Genomic DNA, 19,266 nt, shown 5'->3' with positions numbered 1-19,266 from the left:
CAGCTTTCATATCACTTCTGAAGACATGGATTTAACTGCTGGAGTCGGGTGGATTACTTTTAGGCTGCCTTTATGTGCTTTTTGGAGCTTCAGGTTTTTGGTCACCATTCACTTGCATTTTATGGACCTACAGAGCTGAGATATACTTCTATAAATATTTGTTTGTGTTCAGCAGAAGAAAGAAAGTCATACACATCTGGGATGGAATGAGGGTGATTCATTTATGAGAGATTTTTTAATTTTGAGTGAACTATCCCTTTAAAATGTATAATTTATCCATAAACAATGTAAATATGATGATAAATATGATATCTAAAAAAAAAAGTACTATGATATTAGCATGTTTCTTTTTGGACATGTACCATGGCGATATCATGTTTTTATTCATGTTCCATAGTAATGCCATGGTATTATTTGAAGCCCCTTGGAGAACCATGTAATTACAATGGTACATGAATTTGGTAGTCATTCACTACCATGGAGTATATCACATACCTTTCTGTTGCCTAATAGCAACAATGTACTATTGTACCACCACACCACAGTACTCTTTTGTAAGGGATATGTCTTGTTACATACCTCCATTTATCTATAAACTGTTCTATATAGACATATCAAGGCTACACCAAATAAAACATACATGTATTTTACATTTGGTCAGCTATTGTATGTTTGCAGACATGATCTTGTATTTGTAGTCTTTGAAAAATGCAACTGGAGATTTTAGACAAAGTAACAATTGAATTACTCTGTGATTTCTAAAGAGTCACCTTCCCAACGAGCAGGTGACCTTTATTACAGGTAAATTTGTCTGTCAATAATAGTGCTGTTATTGTCACATGATTTATCCACCCATATGGTATCAAATTATATGGTTTACAGCTGGTTTTAACCCTTAAATGCTTGGGAATTTCACCAAACACTCCTACACATTCATGTCTATAGAGACCCAGTACGTAAATCTATCACATATGGATCTACAAAATGCACAGATGTAAAATTTTCAAGACAATTATAAAATAATAAATAATAATATATTCTGACTTGTTTTGTTTTATTTTTCATATATCAAAAGATGATGCAACAAATCATGTCAAATCTAGAACTAGATTAATTACTTTCACACAAAAATGTCATGAGATGCAACTTGCTCACAACCATATATTGAGCTACATGTAACATAAGATACAGTACACATAAGTATTTTCTCAGGTACTATTTTAATCTAAATACACAACTTTCAACATAAATTTCAGTTGGACCCCCATTTGACAACAGCCAAACCATTCTGTCCATGTGTTACACTTCCACTTCCACAATGCCTCTTCATCAAATAGCAATGTCAAATGTAAATCAAGTCAGTCACTGAAACATCAGCGCCACCTTGATTAAGAAATAGCGTGTACAATATGTACGTATACACGCTTATGGAATACTGATAATTCACCACTGTCACACAAAAAATCTGTGATTATAAAAGTAATTTGTATGAACATAGTACTAATTTCTCTTGTAATAATCAAATAAATCCATATCCTGTGATAGTAAATATAGAAATATGAATTAATTTATGGAAGTGCAAAAAAAAAATTAGAATGCTTCACAAAAACATGTGTCTTAAGATGGTTATTTATATTTTCAGCTTTAGTGTGTCAATAGAAAATATACATTTTAGACTCCCAAACATTACTTTTGCAAATAGGAAAGAAGAACAGGGAGCCCTGAAACAGATTGCATGGTCCTCACAAAATATTGATTAAGCATTTTTTTATGTTTACTGGACTTTGTATGACGTTAACTGATATATAAAAACTATTTATGGTATTATTTGTATATATGCCAACTGTATGGATGATGAACAAGGGGTGAAATCAGGTCCTGGGTCACTGGGACCTGATTAGGTCCTAGGTCCTAGATAGACCCAAGGTATTCGTTTAAGGGTTAAATCTTTTTATGGCTATTTACTCTTTTGCCCGTATAAATCTTTAATGTTGGGTTGTGTGTGTATAAACAAGAACATTTGTATTTGATCGCCACCTGCAGTGCTTTCTGTAAACTCTCTGACACACCACATACATAATATTGAAAGAATTACATGCGCACACAATGTTTTATTTTGTATTGTCCTTTTATGCGTGTTTTATGTTAATAATCTGTCTTATCTTTTGTATTATACAGCCTTCCATCATATGTAGGTTTTAATATTGTGCCATGATTAAATGTTTGGATGCTTATAAATTTGGTATTATTATAATTAAAATCGTATTGTTAAATTACATTCAGAACTGGTGCAATTTTGATACGGTAAATGTCTCCTTTCTAGATTCTAGAAGAGAAATTCTTCTAAAGTAAGACAAAAAGAAAACTAAATTAAATTATACATTTAGGTTGTATCCACTTATATTTTAAAATAAAGAACGTAAATATAACTCTACTGTTTCTATATCATTGCGTCATCCAATTCCGCTTACTGCCACACTGACATATCCAGTCCCGTCTTTGTATTGATCGACAGCACGCTAAACCAATAGAATCTGCGTAAACTGAAGCTGTGCCATTCCTCAACCAATCATGTATGTTGGAGGAGGGACTCAATCTCTACTTTTTGTTTCAACCGGCGTGTGGGAAGCAGTGTGACTGGTTCCTGAAACAGTTGAAAGAATATTATTCGTAAGTTTTGCTTCTTTTGTATATGTTTCTTCATCATGTAATATAATATGTCTTTGAGCCTGTACCATGAGACCGTGCAAATGGAATTATGCTAGCTTCAGTGAATGACTGAATTGTCAGCTTAGCCTTGTCTCGAGCCATGTCTCGTGCTTATGGAAGCAGACAATTGTAAAATAAATCTGAAAGACGGTATTATCCACCGCACCTATACATAAAGCCTGCTTTACTATTCTGATTATTTAAATCAGGATGGAGGTTTTGGTGTACATAAGAAAGCACTAGCATGCATCACTCTCAAAGTGGTCTAAAGGGATCTGGCCTATTACAGAGCACTGATCAGTGCAGTGCAGCTGAAAGCAAAAGCATGCTTTCTCACCTAATTATATTTTATGCATTTATTTTTGTATCTTAAATATACCTTTAATTTTTACATCTCTAGTATTGCCTAGTGTGCATGAAAACTGACATGACGTTGCTTTTGCAATTCTTCAGGGAATGAAGTCTTGGAGGTTTTTAAAACTGTACTGAAGAACTTCTTTAAATCTTCTTTACCTCTTCTAGGAGCATAGAGCATCATTATCTATGGCTCTTCATCTCACTCTTTTCTGTGCCAAAGCTCTCTTCTGTTGTCAGGTGAACCTCACAGTGTGCAGGTCTTAGTCTGTGCTGTTGGATTGACCAGCTCACTTACAGTATGTTTGTGTGAAAGCATCATGGTCCTTGCTGTTGAAGGTCTGATTCTGATGATTCTTCACAAGAGTGTTTCATAGAGAACAGCCATTTGACTTTAATTATTTCTGCAGTTACTCGCATCATATTGCAAAATGCAGATTATTACATATTGAAAATCAAGTCCAGCTATTTTTCAAATAAAATATTAATCTTCTCAGACCTGTGTGCTGATGTGTTTGCAGTTTAAACCACTATTCCACTACGGTTGTAGGTTCTGGCATGCATGGGTTGAGCTGCTAGGAGTTGATGTTTTCAAGTACATCGTGATGTTTTGGGACTGTTGTTATGGGAGTGGCGCTTTAGTTAATGCAGGGATTTCGGCTGATTGTTGTTGAGCACACTTGAGGACTCCATCTACTGAAAGGTTTCCTGCATTATTCAGCATCAGTGTATGAGCCAAATAATACTTTTTTGGATGGAATGTTTAATTTATATTTGTATTTTCTAGATATTAAGGGTTGTTTAGTAATGTTTATAATTTTATGTTTTTTGTTTGTGATTTTTGGGCACATTCACATTAACGATTAACTTTTATCCCCATAAAGAAGGATGAGTCACATGTCATTCCTAGCATGATTTTTCTGCATGTAATACTGAAGAGTTCTGGTTCACTCAAAACGTTTTGCATCATTGTGGGTTTGCAAGCTTTGCCTCCTCACTAACACGGTTCATCGCTTTCATGACCCAGTGCGGTCTTGGTGATCTTGAGGTGTGTTGGCACCTGGTGCTGTTCATACAGGCAGCAGGTGCCCTTGCCCATAACAGATTTTTAATTAACCACATTACAAAGCACCTGAATGTTTTCTGCACCCTGTGTTTAGGCAAAACCGATTTGCTGACTGTGTGTGTGTGTGTGTGTGTGTGTGTGTGTGTGTGTGTGTGTGTGTGTGTGTGTGTGTGTGTGTGTGTGTGTGTGTGTGTGTGTGTGTGTGTGTGTGTGTGTGTGTGTGTGTGTGTTTCACTAGTCTCCTGAGAAAAACAGAATCAGCATGGACACTTCACTGACTGCTGCACAGATCCGTGAGAAGTTCATCGACTTCTTCCGGCATCATGAGCACAAGTACGTCCACTCGTCTGCCACCATCCCTCTGGATGACCCCACTCTGCTATTTGCCAACGCCGGCATGAACCAGGTAAAGAGATCTGAGCCTATTTACGAATAGCGTGTAATGTAAGTGCTTAAATAATAGGACACTTGATTAAACCTCCATCTACTCTATAGTTCAAGCCCATCTTCTTGAACACAATCGACCCGTCTCACCCTATGGCCAGACTTCGCCGGGCTGCAAACACACAAAAGTGCATTCGTGCCGGCGGAAAACACAATGACCTGGATGATGTGGGAAAAGATGTGTACCATCACACTTTCTTCGAGATGTTGGGCTCTTGGTCCTTTGGAGACTATTTTAAAGTAAGAGATGGAGCGAGTAAAGTATTTGGGCATTACGAATTATAAAATCATTGCTTGTTTTTTTTTTTTATAGGACTGATGCTTTGTGTTTTTGTGGTGTGTGATATTTTTTATGCTTTTATATTTATGTGATGCTAAAATTATCATTGAAACTGCTAAATATGGCCTTGTTTCACCCCCAGTGTCCCTTAATTTCTTTCTTCCCTGCTCACTCTGTCTCTAGCACCTGGCCTGCAAAATGGCACTGGAGCTGCTGACAAAGGAATTTGGCATTCCTATTGAACGCCTTTATGTCACCTACTTTGGTGGTCATGATGATGCAGGCCTGGAGCCTGACCTGGAGTGTAAGCAGATCTGGCTGGACTTGGGGTGAGAACAAAATCTGTGAAGCAATTTGTAGGAAATTTTAGACTATACTTTATTTTTATTTGAATAACTATTGAAGTTTCTCTGTATCGTTGTTCATGTGTGAATTATTGTCTGACCAATTCTGAAGCAGCGCATAAACAGCGTTGTCACATGGCACTAATTACTTTTGTCAGCGCTGTTCAGGATGCACCTGTCATAGCCGTTTTTGATTACTGCATACATTTATAAATGTATTTTCTGGAGATTACATTGGTGGATTTCTGTTTATATCTTGGGTCCAATCCTTGAAAAGAATAGATTTAAACAAGCATATTTTTTGTGTACTGCTCAATAAAATTTGTAGTCCCATAATCCAATAAGTGTATCGTATATGACATTTTACCTCCATATTGTGCAACCCTAGTAGTCCAAGTTCAAACTGATTTGTATTCTGAGGGAAATTTAGTTTGTGCGCAAAGATTTAGCAAAACATCATATCAAGTACATACAGAAATGCATAGACAAACACAATCAATTCACATGTCACGGTCATACATCCCTCCCCGAAAGTTATCTTCTCTCTCATTCTCACAAAATTCAGCATCCGAATAGTTGTTGGGTCAAAATAATGTACTCTAAGTCCTTGTCTTTAACAGCCTTAAATGGTTCCCAGAAGCCATCAGTGCAAACTGTCCTGGTAGGGGGTGGCCAGGCTGAGTAATGATGGTATTAGCCTTCCCACTAAAGCCCTGTTCACTCCGTGGGCAGCATTCTCACTTAATGTCGCAAGATGTTTCGATCTGTGGCTGCTGCCACTAACGTTATTGGTTGACTGCACAACTGGCCATAGTTGCGTTCAAAATGCTGATTACAAATGATACTGCTGATAAAACTAATATATCATTCTAATTTTACAAATAATCAGTTCTTTTGCCTCTAAAAATGTATATTCTCTAGGGGAGAGCATTTTACATATGATGCATTAAGCACTGCTGCAGGTTATCGTTAAACAAGACTAACGTTATATCAATATATGAATCAAACTTACTCGGAAAGCCGACACTGTTTTCCATGCATCCTTTTATTAGCCCATATGTTTGTATACAGACAAATGATATAGAACTGTGAAATGGCTCACAGAAACCTTTAACATCTCTATCATGCCTGCACTTGACTCCAGTATCACATTCACTGCCTGGAGATGGATGAAGTGTGCTCCTGTATTCACTCTCATTGGTAGTCACTTGTGAATGTTGCTTGTTATTTGTATAAAGTTGAAATTTTCTCAAATTGTCTTGTCGCTCCCCATGGCCATCTCTGTTGCCAACGGTCACGACAGCTCTTGAAAAATGAATGTGATTGTGTTTCTATGTTGTGCTATGCTGCTGGTGGTGTGAACGGATTTTAACCTGCTTATCAAACACATGACATCTGTTCTTAACTCACTCATTTTACTAGCTATTTTGGCCTGTTTTTTCAAATCTTAGTCTATTACAAAGGCTCAGTTGTCTAAACCATACCATCATACATAGGTAATGATAAGACTGTTTCCATAGCACTGATAAAACATAGACTTTAACAGTTGTAAAAAAAAAAATTAAAACACATTTTCCTAAGAAAAAACAACTGCTGTTGGACCTTCTTACTGATAACTTCTGTATTTTAATCAAAACATAACCGGTTATCCATGATGGTACCCAAATATTTATAGTTGACAACCAGTTCATCTTCATTTTCTTTTATGGTTGTAGGCTTATGAACAGACAGACATTTTCTAAAATCAATCACATATCCTTGTGTGATGAGGAGGAGGGCGGTGCCGGCTGTGCACCCTCAAGGCTCAGCCACACCCTCCTCGTCACACCTTGGTTTTAGCAACATTCATTTCAAGATAAATATTGTCACACCAGAACTAATAGTCGGCTCTTTACCAGTTTATTCTTCAGAAACAAAAATATGTATAAAACGAGCTAATATTTTTTTCACCAAAAATGAAAATTCTCTCATTTTCTCCCCCTCATGCTATCCCAGATGTGTATGACTTGCCTTCATCTGCTGAACTCAAATGATTTTCAGAAAAATATTTCAGCTTTTTTGGTTCATATAATGCAAGTGAATGGGTGCCAAAATATGGAAGCTCCAAAAATCTCATAAATCAGCATAAAAGTAATCCATAAAACTTCAGTGGTTTAATCCATGTCTTCTGAAGTGATATGATAGGTGTGGGTGAGAAACAGATCAATATTTAGGTCCTTTTGTTTTATATATATATATACATTCTCCTCCCTGCTCTATCTCCACTTTAACTTTAACATTCTTCTTTGTTTTTGGTGATCCACATTCTTCATGCATATTGCCCCCTACTGGGCAGGGAGATTAATTTCTAGCAAAAAGGACTTAAATATTGGTCTGTTTCTCACCCACACCTATCATATTTCTTCTGAAGACATGGATTAAAACACTGGACTCGTATGGATCACTTATGTGCTTATGCCTTTTATGTGCTTTTTGGAGTGTCAAAATTTTGGCACCCATTCACTTGCATTTTATGAAACTACAAAGCTGAAGTATTCTGAAAATTTTAATTTGTTCTGCAGAAGAAAGTCATACACATCTGGGATAGCATGAGGGTGAGTAAATGAGAGAATTTTCATTTTTTTGGGTGAACTATGCCTTTCATATTTCTCTAACACACACTTTAATATAGTGTGTTAGAGAAATAGGAAATGAGACTTCTTGCATAAGGAAATAATTTTATTTTGCCTTTATTACCAGACTGACATTCTAATTTTCTTAATACCAAGAATCTGAACATTATTCTTCATGCAGTATGTCCCTACCAACTTTCAAATCAAACCTACACCTTTCACCATTCACATTCATTGTATGGAGCATAGATGCAATGAAAGTGTATAGCAACTGAGGCTCATACCTTTTGGTGAAATTCCCTGTAACTTATCAATTATTAACATGAAATTTGAAGACATTTATATTTTTATATTTTATATATTCTTGCTTATCTGTGCTCTATGTCTCAGGATGGATGACAGTCGTATCCTGCCAGGCAGTATGAAGGATAATTTCTGGGAGATGGGGGACACAGGTCCATGTGGACCCTGCAGTGAGATCCACTATGATCGTATTGGAGGGAGAGATGCCGCCCACCTGGTCAACATGGATGACCCCAATGTGCTTGAAATCTGGAACCTGGTGTTCATCCAGTTTAACAGGTACACTACAGCCCATTTTTTCACTATACTGGTAACTGGTTAAATGCAAACATGTCATATGTAATCGTAATGTGATGAGAATTAAACAACTATTACAACACACAATTCTTGGCATGCACATATGCATGGCTTGACCTCACCTCTGTACACAGGGAGTCAGAGACTGTGCTAAAGCCTTTGCCCAAGAAGAGCATTGACACAGGCATGGGACTGGAGCGTCTGGTCTCTGTACTGCAAAACAAGATGTCCAACTATGACACTGACCTTTTCATCCCTTATTTCGAGGCCATTCAGAAGGTACAGGAAGAATTTTAGAAAAGCATTGAGACCCTTATTGGTATGTAGACTTGAAGAATATCCGTGTTTCTTAGGGTACAGGTGCCAGGCCGTACACAGGAAAGGTTGGTGCCGAGGACACAGATGGTAACGACATGGCATACCGTGTCCTGGCTGATCACGCCCGCACCATTACTATTGCCTTGTCTGATGGCGGCAGACCTGACAACACAGGCAGGGGGTGAGATTGTGTAATTGTTTACTTTGTTATCCACATTGGTTGTTTCTATCTTTTTATATACATGTTTTTTTGGTACGTGACCCTGTTTTTATGTGTGCAGATATGTACTGCGGAGGATTCTTCGTCGTGCTGTGCGATACTCTCATGAGAAGCTGGGTGCACAGAGGGGCTTCTTTGCCTCCCTAGTGGATGTGGTGGTTAAATCCCTGGTAAGGCCCCTACCTCTCAGACACGTTAATTTTTTCCCTTCCTACTCTACGCACATTAAGATCCTTCTCTTTGGTCCCCAATTCACCACTGAAATGCACTTTCATTAGATCAACTTTTCAACATGTAGAGCCTCATGCAGTGTTGTGTTCACTTTTTAACCATTAAAGAATTTAACTCTCCACAGGGTGATGCTTTCCCTGAATTGAAGAAAGACCCTGATATGGTTAAGGACATCATCAATGAGGAAGAGGAACAGTTCCTGAAAACCCTTACCAGGGGACGTCGTATTTTGGACCGCAAGATCCAGAGTCTGGGAGACAGCAAGACCATTCCAGGTAAAGCACATACTACCACAAAGGGCCTAACTGCTTCTTCTAATGATCATAGCTTATGGTTGGAATTTTATATAAATATTACAATTGTTGTGTAGGTGACACTGCATGGTTACTTTATGACACCTATGGTTTTCCTCTGGACCTCACTGCCCTGATCGCTGAGGAGAGAGGAATGGGGGTGGACATACAGGCCTTTGAGGAGGAGAAGAAAGCTGCTCAGGTTGAAATTAATTAATTAATTCATATTTTGCATTTACCAGAAGAGGCTTTTAGACAGACAGTAAAAATCTGACTCCAAGCCACGTAACTGTTTGTAGATTAAATAGGGCGATATTATATAATCAGTAATTCCAAACTGAATCAAATAACATGTTCTTTCTAGTTTATCTATTGTATATCAAATAGGGATTGGCGCGATAACTCGGGTACACGAACGTGGCAGCAATGAACTATCATGAAAATGATGATCGATAGTGATCGCGCATGACGTGACTTTTCACTTAATTTGAAATCCAGTGACAATTTCCTGACAACTAAACACAAATGTGCCAAAGAGCGAGCTTTTTTTTATTTTGAGATTGATTACATTGTGACTTTGAGGGGTACATTAATTATCAGAGACTTCTCATGGCAAACAAACTGATATGACTTTGTAATTAACCGTGTTTTAAACACCTGTCTCTGCAAAACGTTTGCTAAAAACCTTATATTATTGTTTAATGTAAGAACTTTGAATTGTTAATGGATATTATTTAATAAAAGTGAATGATTGTCACTGACTAAACCTCCCTGCATGACGGAACGCACACCTACATCTCGACGAAATGAATGTAGATTTCTGCTCGAGTTTCTAAGTTAGAGATCCGATATAAAGTGTCATTCCGTTGCACTCTCATTTGAAAGGTAGGAATTCAGACTCCCGAGTTGAATGGAATGCTTCATAAATGCTTTCCTCACAAGAGTGAACATTTGGACACACATACACACCAGGCACTCGTGGCAGTGTACAGCAGGCACAAGTTTCAAACAGTTAGACAGAGCACAGTTAAATGGAACACAATGCAGCATCTCCAAAACTGAACTTCAACTTAACATGCATAATAAAACGCAATGGTTATGGCATCTCCTGTTATTTGAAAATATACTTTTCAGACAGTCACTAAAAAAATTGCACAACAAAATTACTACGGTAACCTAAAGGAAGAACAGACAGATGCGCGTTGTGCACGTTCTTTCAGAGTTGTGGACAGTGAATCTTCACATAATGAAAAAAATATGGTGCATTATATTTTGATAATTCAATCATTTTGTAACACACTTTTATAACAGCCTATAATAATAAATAGTCTATTTACACTGGAACAACAAGACTGAATGCAGCAGCCATAGCCGTTTGTCAGACATGTTATTATATATACAGTTATGAACATGTAATTGCCCCTTGAGTACTTAATTAGTCAGAGTGCTTGAGTAGACAAAATGACCAAAATGCCTATCCCTAATATCAAACTATTTGTATGTATAAAACCCTATAGATAGAGTCCAGGGCATGCAGTACACGCTGAGCATTGCAGCTATTTGAAATGATTTATCACAATTCAACTCGCAAAGTTTTTAAAAATGATCGCTTGACAAATGTTGGCTATAGATGCATAACACTATAACAGGACACAGAACAAAGCATTAATTAGCGATCTACCTGAACCATCATGGTTAAAGGAGCAGTGGTGTTTGATTTTCCCATTTATAGCACCGGTAACTGTCATGTAACTTGACACTTCATTATGGATATTTAAAGGAAAGAAAGGAGATCATTCACCAACATGTGCAGAACGCTGAGGCTAGTTATGGTCTTAAGCTAGTATATAAATGCATGAAGGATGAAGTTGAGCTACTATCACATTGTGCAATCAAATTGGAAATATAACCAGTGTCTTTTATATCAATGTCCACGTTGTTTACCTGTTACGTTCATTTGGAGTGCACACGTGCAGCTGATCAGATTAGAGGCGGCATCAATCAAGTGCTATGAAACTTTTTCTCTTTCTTATTAAGCCTTTGATTAATAAAGATTTAGAAGGATTGACAACATATCTAACTAAAACATTTGCTAATATTTTTATGCATAACCTTGATTCCTAGATTTTAAATAAAAAAATCGGCCAGCCCTAGTCTGAACTAGTTATGTCAAAAGTACTGGTATTTCACCACCAAATCAATGCTGAAAAGTTAAAGATTCCTCAGTAGTGGTAGTGCCAAGTACTGACGTACCTGTGCACTGTCTGATCGACATACGGCTGCTTTATATGTGCATGCCTGGACTGAAGAGTGCTTGCACTTTTTTTGTTTAAGTCTCTTTGTAATATACTAAACTTTAAGTCACTACAATGGCAACCATAGATATACTGGATATTGAGTAGACTGCCTGGACAAATTTTTTATTTCATCGCTTGAAAAAAAAATTCTACCATTTACTCACCCTCATGTCATCCCAGATGTTTATGACTTCTGTTTAACACAAAAAACAAAGACTTTTTGAAGAATACCTCAACTCTGTAGGTCCTCACAATGCAAGTGAATGGTGATCAGACCTTTTGAAGTTCCAAAAAAGTTATATTTTGTTTATGTGCTTTTTGGTGCTTCAAAGATTTAGCCACCAGTTGCTTGCATCGTATGGACCTACAGAGCTGATATATTCTTCTAAAAATCTTTGTTTGTGTTCAGCATACGAAAGAAAGTCATACACATCTAGGATAGCATGGAGGTGAGTAAATTATGAGAGAATATTATTTTTTTTGGGTGAACTATCCCTTTAAAGATTGGATTTAAAAGTTGTTAATATAAATGGATGTAATTAAAGTGTCTGCACATAGTTGAAGTCTCAGGGCAAAGGCTCCGGGGACGAGGACCACATCATGCTGGACATTTATGCCATCGAGGAGCTGAGGAACAAGGGCATCCCTGCCACTGATGATGGCCCCAAGTACCACTACACTTCAGATGATAATGGCAGTTATAGTAAGTCATACCGATGCTTTTCTTGTTGGTCATCACAATTCAGTGTTTGTATGTTCTATAAGTTTTGTGCCTTTATGACTGCTATGAGCTTTTCATTCAGAGTTTGAACTGGAGGTGGGCACAGTGTTTGCTCTGAGGAGGGAGCGTGCGTTTGTCGATGAGGTGACCACAGGTCAAGAGTGCGGAGTGCTGCTTGATCAGACCTCCTTCTACGCTGAGCAGGGTGGACAGAGCTTTGATGAAGGCTACATGCTCCGAGAGAATGACTCCACTGAGGATGTAAGAAACTGTTTGAAAGCAGTTTTGCAAAGGAGTTGAACTGTCTAAAGGTGTGCCTAATTTTGTCATGTTTGGTTGTGCTCTTTAAGAGGATGGAGTTTACTGTGAAGAATACTCAGGTGCGAGGAGGATATGTGCTGCATATTGGTACAGTGTACGGTACAATGAAGGTTGGAGACCGCGTAACTTTGCATGTTGATGAGGTGCGAGACACTTTTTGTCATTGTATTTGTTTTCTTTTTTTGGTTTCTATGCTGTGTTGTAAAAATCATCTTACAATGTCCTAACCTGGCATAACATATAAAATATTTTTTCTGTTCTCACAAGCGAAATGCTGCTGCAAAGATACAGAATCGCAGCGGATTGGAGGATATTTAGCGTTTAAAGGGATAGTTTTCCCACAAAATCAAAATTCGGTCATGTACTTTAGGTTGTTCCAAACCCGTATTACTTTGTTTTTCTACTGGAACACAAAAGATGCTAGGTGGAATGGCAGAGTTATTCACTATTTACCATTCACATTCATTGCATCTTTTTTTCCCATCCAGTGAAAGTGAATGGTAACTGAGGCAAGCAGTCTGCCTAATATTCTACCTCTCTCCTTTTGTATTCCAAGGATGGAATAATGTTATGAGTTTGGATAAATATGAGGGTAGATAAATGATAACAGAATTTTCATTTTGGGTAAACTGTCCCTTTAACAGCTGTGTTGTGGTAATTTGTACCAATGAGATTTCTTAAAAAAAAAAATATAGAACTCAAGTGACCAGCAAATTGTCTTGTGTCTTGTTAGGATAAAAAAAAATAGATTAACATGGCGGAGATGTGATTTCCACTTGTTGCTTTATCATGTTGTGCGTGGTTAGGACATAGTATTAGAATTAATGTTTATAGGTAAAGATATAACATCATTTCGCTCTCTCTCAGACTCGTCGTAGGCCCATCATGAGTAACCATACCGCCACACACATCCTGAACTTCGCCTTGCGTTCAGTGCTGGGAGAGGCTGACCAGCGGGGCTCTCTGGTTGCTCCTGACCGTCTGCGGTTTGACTTCACAGCTAAAGCAGCCATGAGCACAGATGAAGTGCGGCGCACAGAGGAGATCGCCAGCGCGATTATTCGTGATGCCAAGGTCAGACCATTCATCAGACTTTAGTCTACCAAGGCAGTCAATTTTCAATTTAAAGCTCTGCATTCATATAAATTTCAAGGCAGTCAAAACGTTCTCCACATGTTTTGACTGTGCAGATATTATAGAAACTGAACTTTTGCATTTTTGCTCTATTCAACCTTTTGTAATCTTTTACATTTTAATGGCAGCATCAAAGTTAACTTGTCCTTGAGAGTAAGAGTATTCTGTATTCTTTTGTATCTTTTCAAACATAACGAGTTGCATCTGTGTATCTCTTTCTCCAGCCAGTCTATGCTCTGGATTCTCCCCTTGCAGCAGCTAAAGCCATCCAGGGTCTTCGGGCAGTGTTTGATGAGACGTATCCTGATCCTGTTAGAGTGGTCTCTATTGGTGTCCCTGTGGAGGAGCTTCTGGCTGACCCAAACAGCCCTGCAGGCTCCCTCACTTCCATTGAGTTCTGCGGTGGAACGTATGAACGGCAGACTTTGACATACACTTCAAATGTGTCATAAGTGGGTTTACCCCACTGGCGTATAACACTGTATTTGACATGGGTTGTAAGTAGGGCTGGTGTGTGTATATACAGTGCATCCGGAAAGTATTCACAGCGCTTCACTTTTTCCACATTTTGTGATGTTACAGCCTTATTCCAAAATTTATTAAATTAATTATTTTCCTCAACATTCTACAAACAATACCCCATAATGACAACATGAAAGGAGTTTGTTTGAAATCTTTGCAAATTTATTCAAATTAAAAACAAAAAAAATCACATGTACATAAGTATTCACAGCCTTTGCCATGACACTGTGTTTCTACAGCTTGATTGGAGTCCAGCTGTGGCAAATTCAATTGATTGGACATGATTTGGAAAGGCACACACCTCTCTATATAAGGCCTCACTGAGCAGAGTGGCCCCCATCATCCATAAATAGAAATTCTAAAAAAATAAATTAAAGAAATCACATCAGTCTACACTCCATACCCCATAATGACAAAGTAAAAAACTGATTTTAGATAACTTTGCAAATTTATAAAAAATAAATATAAGTATTCAAACCCTTTGCTCAGGTGAATCTCATTCCTCTGGATCATCTTTTAGATGCTTCTACACTTTGATTGGAGTCCAGCTGTGGCAAAGTCAATTGATTGGACATGATTTGGAAAGGCACACACCTCTCTATATAAGGCCTCACAGCTGAAAATGCATATCAGAGCAAAAACCAAGCCATGAGTTCAAAGGAACTGCCTACAGAGCACAGAGACAGGATTGTGTCAAGGCACAGATCTGGGGAAGGCTACAACAAATTGTGACTGCATTGAAGGTTCCCAAGAGCACAGTGGCCTCCATAATACTTAAATGGAGGAAGTTTGGAGCAACCAGGACTCTTTCTAGAGCTGGCTGCCTGGCCAACCTAGCAATCGGGGGAGAAGGGCCTTTGTTAGAGAGGTGACCAAAAACCTGATGGTCACTCTGGTTGAGCTCCAGAGATCATGTGTGGAGATGGGAGAAACTTGCAGTAGGACAACCATCACTGCAACACTCCACTGATGTGGGATTTATGGCAGAGTAACCTAATGGAAGCCTCTCCTTAGTGCAAGACACATGAAAAAGCACCTAAAGGACTCTCTGACTGAGGAAAAAAAGATTCTCTGGTCTGATGAAATGAAGATTGAACTGTTTGCCCTCAATTCCACATGTTATGTCTGGAGGAACCAGGCACTGCTCATCACCTACGCAATACCATCCCAACGGTGAAGCGTGGTGGTGATAGCATCATGCTGTGGGGGTGTTTTTCAGTGGCGGGGACTGGCTAGGGTTCTTAATGAAAACCTGGTTCAGAGCGTTCAGGAACTTCTCACCTTGTAACAGGGCAATGACCCTAAGCACACAACACAAGAGTGGCTAGGGACAACTCTGAATGTCCTTGAGTGGCCCAGCCAGACCCCAGACTTAAACCCCTTGAAAATGAAATGGCTGTCCACAGATGGTCCCCATCCAACCAGTCAGAGTTTGGGAGGATCTGCAGCGAAGTATGGCAAAAAATCCCCAAATCTGGGTGTGCAAAGCTTGTCGCATCATACCTAAAAAGACTTGATGCTGTAATCGCTGCCAAAGGTGCAAGGGTCTGAATACTTATGTCAATGTAATATTTCAGTTTTGTTGTAGCCAATTAAATTAAAAACTTTAAAAGCAGAAAGTAAAATATATGTTTATTCTAGTTAAAAATAACTAAGCCAAGTTTTCCACAATTTATAGCAAAATGAACACAAAGAATATTTAATAAATATTTTGCTATATGCACCAAAATAAAAATTCATAGTAATAAACAGCACTATAATTCTGTATATTTTTTACTAAAACATTTGAAAGTGTGTTAAATACCACACCTCACTGACCTTTTCAGTGCACATTTTTCTGTGAGAATGCAAAACAAATCTCAAAAAAACAATTCCCTGAAACTGACAGTTAAAAGGAACTAGTTTGAACTTTGCCCTGGTTAGCCTAGCCTTTCGCCATTTTTGCTACTAATGTTTAAATCAGAGATGCTATTAAAATCTGTCTTATTGCTTGGCTCAAGTCATTAATAAGGAGCGGGCATGGAACTGGTCTTTAGGAAAGGCTTAGTCATTAACGACGAAATAAAAAGCACATTAAATATCGTTGGGAAATTCATGATGTTGATTAGCTTTATAGCCCTAGTTGTAAGAAAGACATAAAACTCAAGGATAAATTGTGTGGACTCCTGTGTATACTAAATCTGGCTGCTCTGAGTTGTCTTTTTCTTTTTACCCATAGGCACCTGCAGAACTCGAGTCACGCTGCACCATTTGTGATTGTATCAGAGGAGGCCATCGCTAAAGGAATCAGGAGGATTGTGGCAGTCACTGGAGCTGAGGCTCATAAGGTTTGAGGGGATGGGGCTAACATTAATTTGCTCATTCTCATTTTGGTTTGATACTTTGTTGTATGTGAAGTCATTGACAGAGGAATGTATGTTCTCAGGCTCAGAGGAAAGCTGATGCCCTTAAGCTGGGCCTAGATGCCATGGCAGAGAAAGTAAAAGCTCAGACTGCCCCCAATAAAGACGTTCAAAAGGAGATATCTGATATGACAGAGGTGAGCCCTTATCTCATCTAAAGAAATAAGCTCCTGCCTGTCTGGAATGAAGTGTCTAAACCGCTGATTTCCACCATTTTAAAGTGTACTGTGTGTGTGTGTGTGTGTGTGTGTGTGTGTGTGTGTGCGTGCACGCTCAGTCCCTGGGAACTGCTGTGATCTCTCAGTGGCAAAAGGATGAGATGAGGGAATCCTTGAAGGGTCTTAAGAAGATCATGGATGACCTGGACCGTGCCAGCAAGGCTGATGTACAGAAGAGGGTAAGAGACCTAGATATTATGGAAAGGCTATCTGACAGATGTAATTTCACACTGATTTTTGGAAAGCAAATGACTGACTATAAGCAACATCATGGCCTTTATTTTAGGTTCTGGAGAAGACTAAGGAGATCATCGACAGCAACCCTAACCAACCTCTAATTGTCATGGAGATGGAGAGTGGTGCATCTGCAAAGGTAACATTCCCACCTGTCCTTTAAAATTAGAACTGAATGCAGTGCCACAGTAGTTTTATATGAAAATCTCAGTAAACGGGAAATCAAAATTCATGGTACAATCAATTCCTTATGGATAAAATGAAATTGCTGTCATTTTAATGTCCTGTTACTCAAAAATACATTGCATTAAGTAAAACTGATTACGAATGCCGTTTCATGTTGTTGTCATGCTGTAAGGTCTCCTCCATGCTTTCAACAGGCTTTAAATGAGTCTCTGAAGGTGCTGAAGACAAATTCTCCCCAGACTGCTGCTATGCTCTTTGCTGTCGACAATGATGCTGGCAAAATTATCTGCTTGTGTCAAGTGCCCCAGGTTAGAAGAGAACCTTATTTTAAAAAGAGGACTGAGTTCTTTTAAAATAATTAACCTGCCCCTCTTTAAAATGTAGCGCTGGTTAAATATTAGTGAGGCTTTTTTCATGGTGCTAAACACATATTTTCATAAGCAGTAATCACTTTAAAATCTCCACAGCAGTAATCATCACTTGCTGTGTGTGTGTTTCCAGGAAGTTGCAAACCGGGGCCTGAAGGCCAGCGAATGGGTTCAGGAAGTGTGCCCTCTGCTGGATGGAAAAGGAGGTGGCAAAGACATGTCCGCCCAGGCCACGGGTAGAAACACGCACTGCATACAGGAGGCTCTGCAGCTGGCCAATGAGTTTGCCAGACTTAAATTGGGTAAAAATTAAGGAGAGAGAGAGGTGTAGGTGGAGTTTAATCTAGAGAGGAGAGATTTCCTTTACCTGCTTCTGTTCTGCCTGACATTCCAGGCTGGAAAATGTGAAAATTGTATAGAAATGTCTCATTTGCCAATTATGGATTGGAAGGGAACCTTCTTGATGCCCACTCTCTGTTCGTTGTGGACTGCATCTGGGCAACACATGAGCATATAACTGATCTATTAAACTGTCCAGTTTCTGATGCAAAGCATGCTCTTTGATTGGAATATTACATTTAGATCAACAAAGTTAATGTTGTCTTGCTAGCTACAAGCTCTCTCATGTCCATTGCTGTCTACTAGAATATATAATGAGAAGAAAATCATTGTCATTAACATACTACTAGAACTTGTCTTTTTATCAAAACTTTTGCAATAAAAACTTTGGCATTATGGATATGTCTCTTTATTGGGAGAGCTGTTGTAATGGTTCAAGGTAAATTAATGTTTAACTTTTGACTAGTTTTGAGTAAATCAGCCATCAATCATCTGTCACATGAAATGTATCACTTGTCAGTAGTAATAATAAATCGCAATAAATTCGAATGCATATATGACTTGTGTTCTTTACGCATTGGAATGGTGTAACATGACTGACATAAATCTACTGTGCTGGGATGAGTTGCATTCAGGAATAAAATTAGTTCTGAAAGAGCTTGTCAAACTATTACATCAGTTGCACACTACCTGGTGTTTTTCATCAAACAGTGCTTTATTAATAATTAATCAAATCCAAATTAATTAATTGTTGTATGCCCTAGAGATTGAAAACTGATTTCCAGGCCTTTAAAAGTCATTGTATTGTAAACATTTTAAATCAAGGAAATTTCAATGGCAAACTAGTTTTTCTGCTCTGTTCTAAAATATATAGGCTAAAATTTGAGTGCAATCTTAAAATAAATTCTAAAAATCAGCTGGAAAAGTCATATGGGTTCCCATAACTTTCGACCAATTAATTTTAGTTTTAACTCCGTACCACTAGTGCGCACTCCTACAGGTGCTCAACCGTGTGAACATCGTACATCTAAACTAGCATCATCCAGTTAAAAC

The 19,266-nt window shown here is 38.3% G+C and overlaps 1 protein-coding gene across 3 annotated transcripts; it reads left to right on the top strand.

The window, feature by feature from the left end:
* The first annotated feature begins 2,577 nt into the window (after positions 1 to 2,577).
* LOC127623316 (alanine--tRNA ligase, cytoplasmic-like) lies at positions 2,578 to 18,610 on the top strand. 3 transcript variants are annotated; one of them, XM_052097723.1, is made up of 22 exons: positions 2,615 to 2,670; positions 3,232 to 3,303; positions 4,368 to 4,535; positions 4,625 to 4,813; positions 5,037 to 5,182; positions 8,200 to 8,391; positions 8,544 to 8,688; positions 8,763 to 8,908; positions 9,009 to 9,117; positions 9,303 to 9,453; positions 9,549 to 9,673; positions 12,327 to 12,471; positions 12,572 to 12,750; positions 12,840 to 12,953; positions 13,678 to 13,884; positions 14,169 to 14,353; positions 16,685 to 16,793; positions 16,892 to 17,005; positions 17,146 to 17,265; positions 17,373 to 17,459; positions 17,701 to 17,814; positions 18,008 to 18,610. In XM_052097723.1, exons 2-22 carry the CDS (start codon positions 3,253 to 3,255, stop codon positions 18,185 to 18,187), a joined length of 2,976 nt encoding a protein of 991 aa, XP_051953683.1. In that variant the 5' UTR covers positions 2,615 to 2,670; positions 3,232 to 3,252; the 3' UTR covers positions 18,188 to 18,610. The 3 variants fall into 3 exon arrangements, with proteins under 3 accessions (XP_051953684.1, XP_051953683.1, XP_051953685.1); XM_052097724.1 differs by lacking the exon at positions 3,232 to 3,303 and having other exon boundaries at positions 2,578 to 2,670; XM_052097725.1 differs by lacking the exon at positions 2,615 to 2,670 and having other exon boundaries at positions 3,245 to 3,362.
* Positions 18,611 to 19,266: the final 656 nt, after the last annotated feature.

The sequence above is a fragment of the Xyrauchen texanus genome, chromosome 29 (genome assembly GCF_025860055.1).
Source record: "Xyrauchen texanus isolate HMW12.3.18 chromosome 29, RBS_HiC_50CHRs, whole genome shotgun sequence".
NCBI classification, from domain to species: domain Eukaryota; kingdom Metazoa; phylum Chordata; class Actinopteri; order Cypriniformes; family Catostomidae; genus Xyrauchen; species Xyrauchen texanus.
Note: the sequence above shows the minus strand (reverse complement) of the source record. Positions and strands in the feature narration are given on the sequence as shown.

Bases quoted from the DNA above. Each gene is read 5' to 3' on its own strand.
- LOC127623316 (XM_052097723.1), top strand. From the start codon at position 3,253: ATGGCTCTTCATCTCACTCTTTTCTGTGCCAAAGCTCTCTTCTGTTGT. The intron at 4,536-4,624 runs GTAAAGAGATCT...TCTACTCTATAG, and splicing joins CCAACGCCGGCATGAACCAG to TTCAAGCCCATCTTCTTGAA. The intron at 17,460-17,700 runs GTAACATTCCCA...TGCTTTCAACAG, and splicing joins AGAGTGGTGCATCTGCAAAG to GCTTTAAATGAGTCTCTGAA.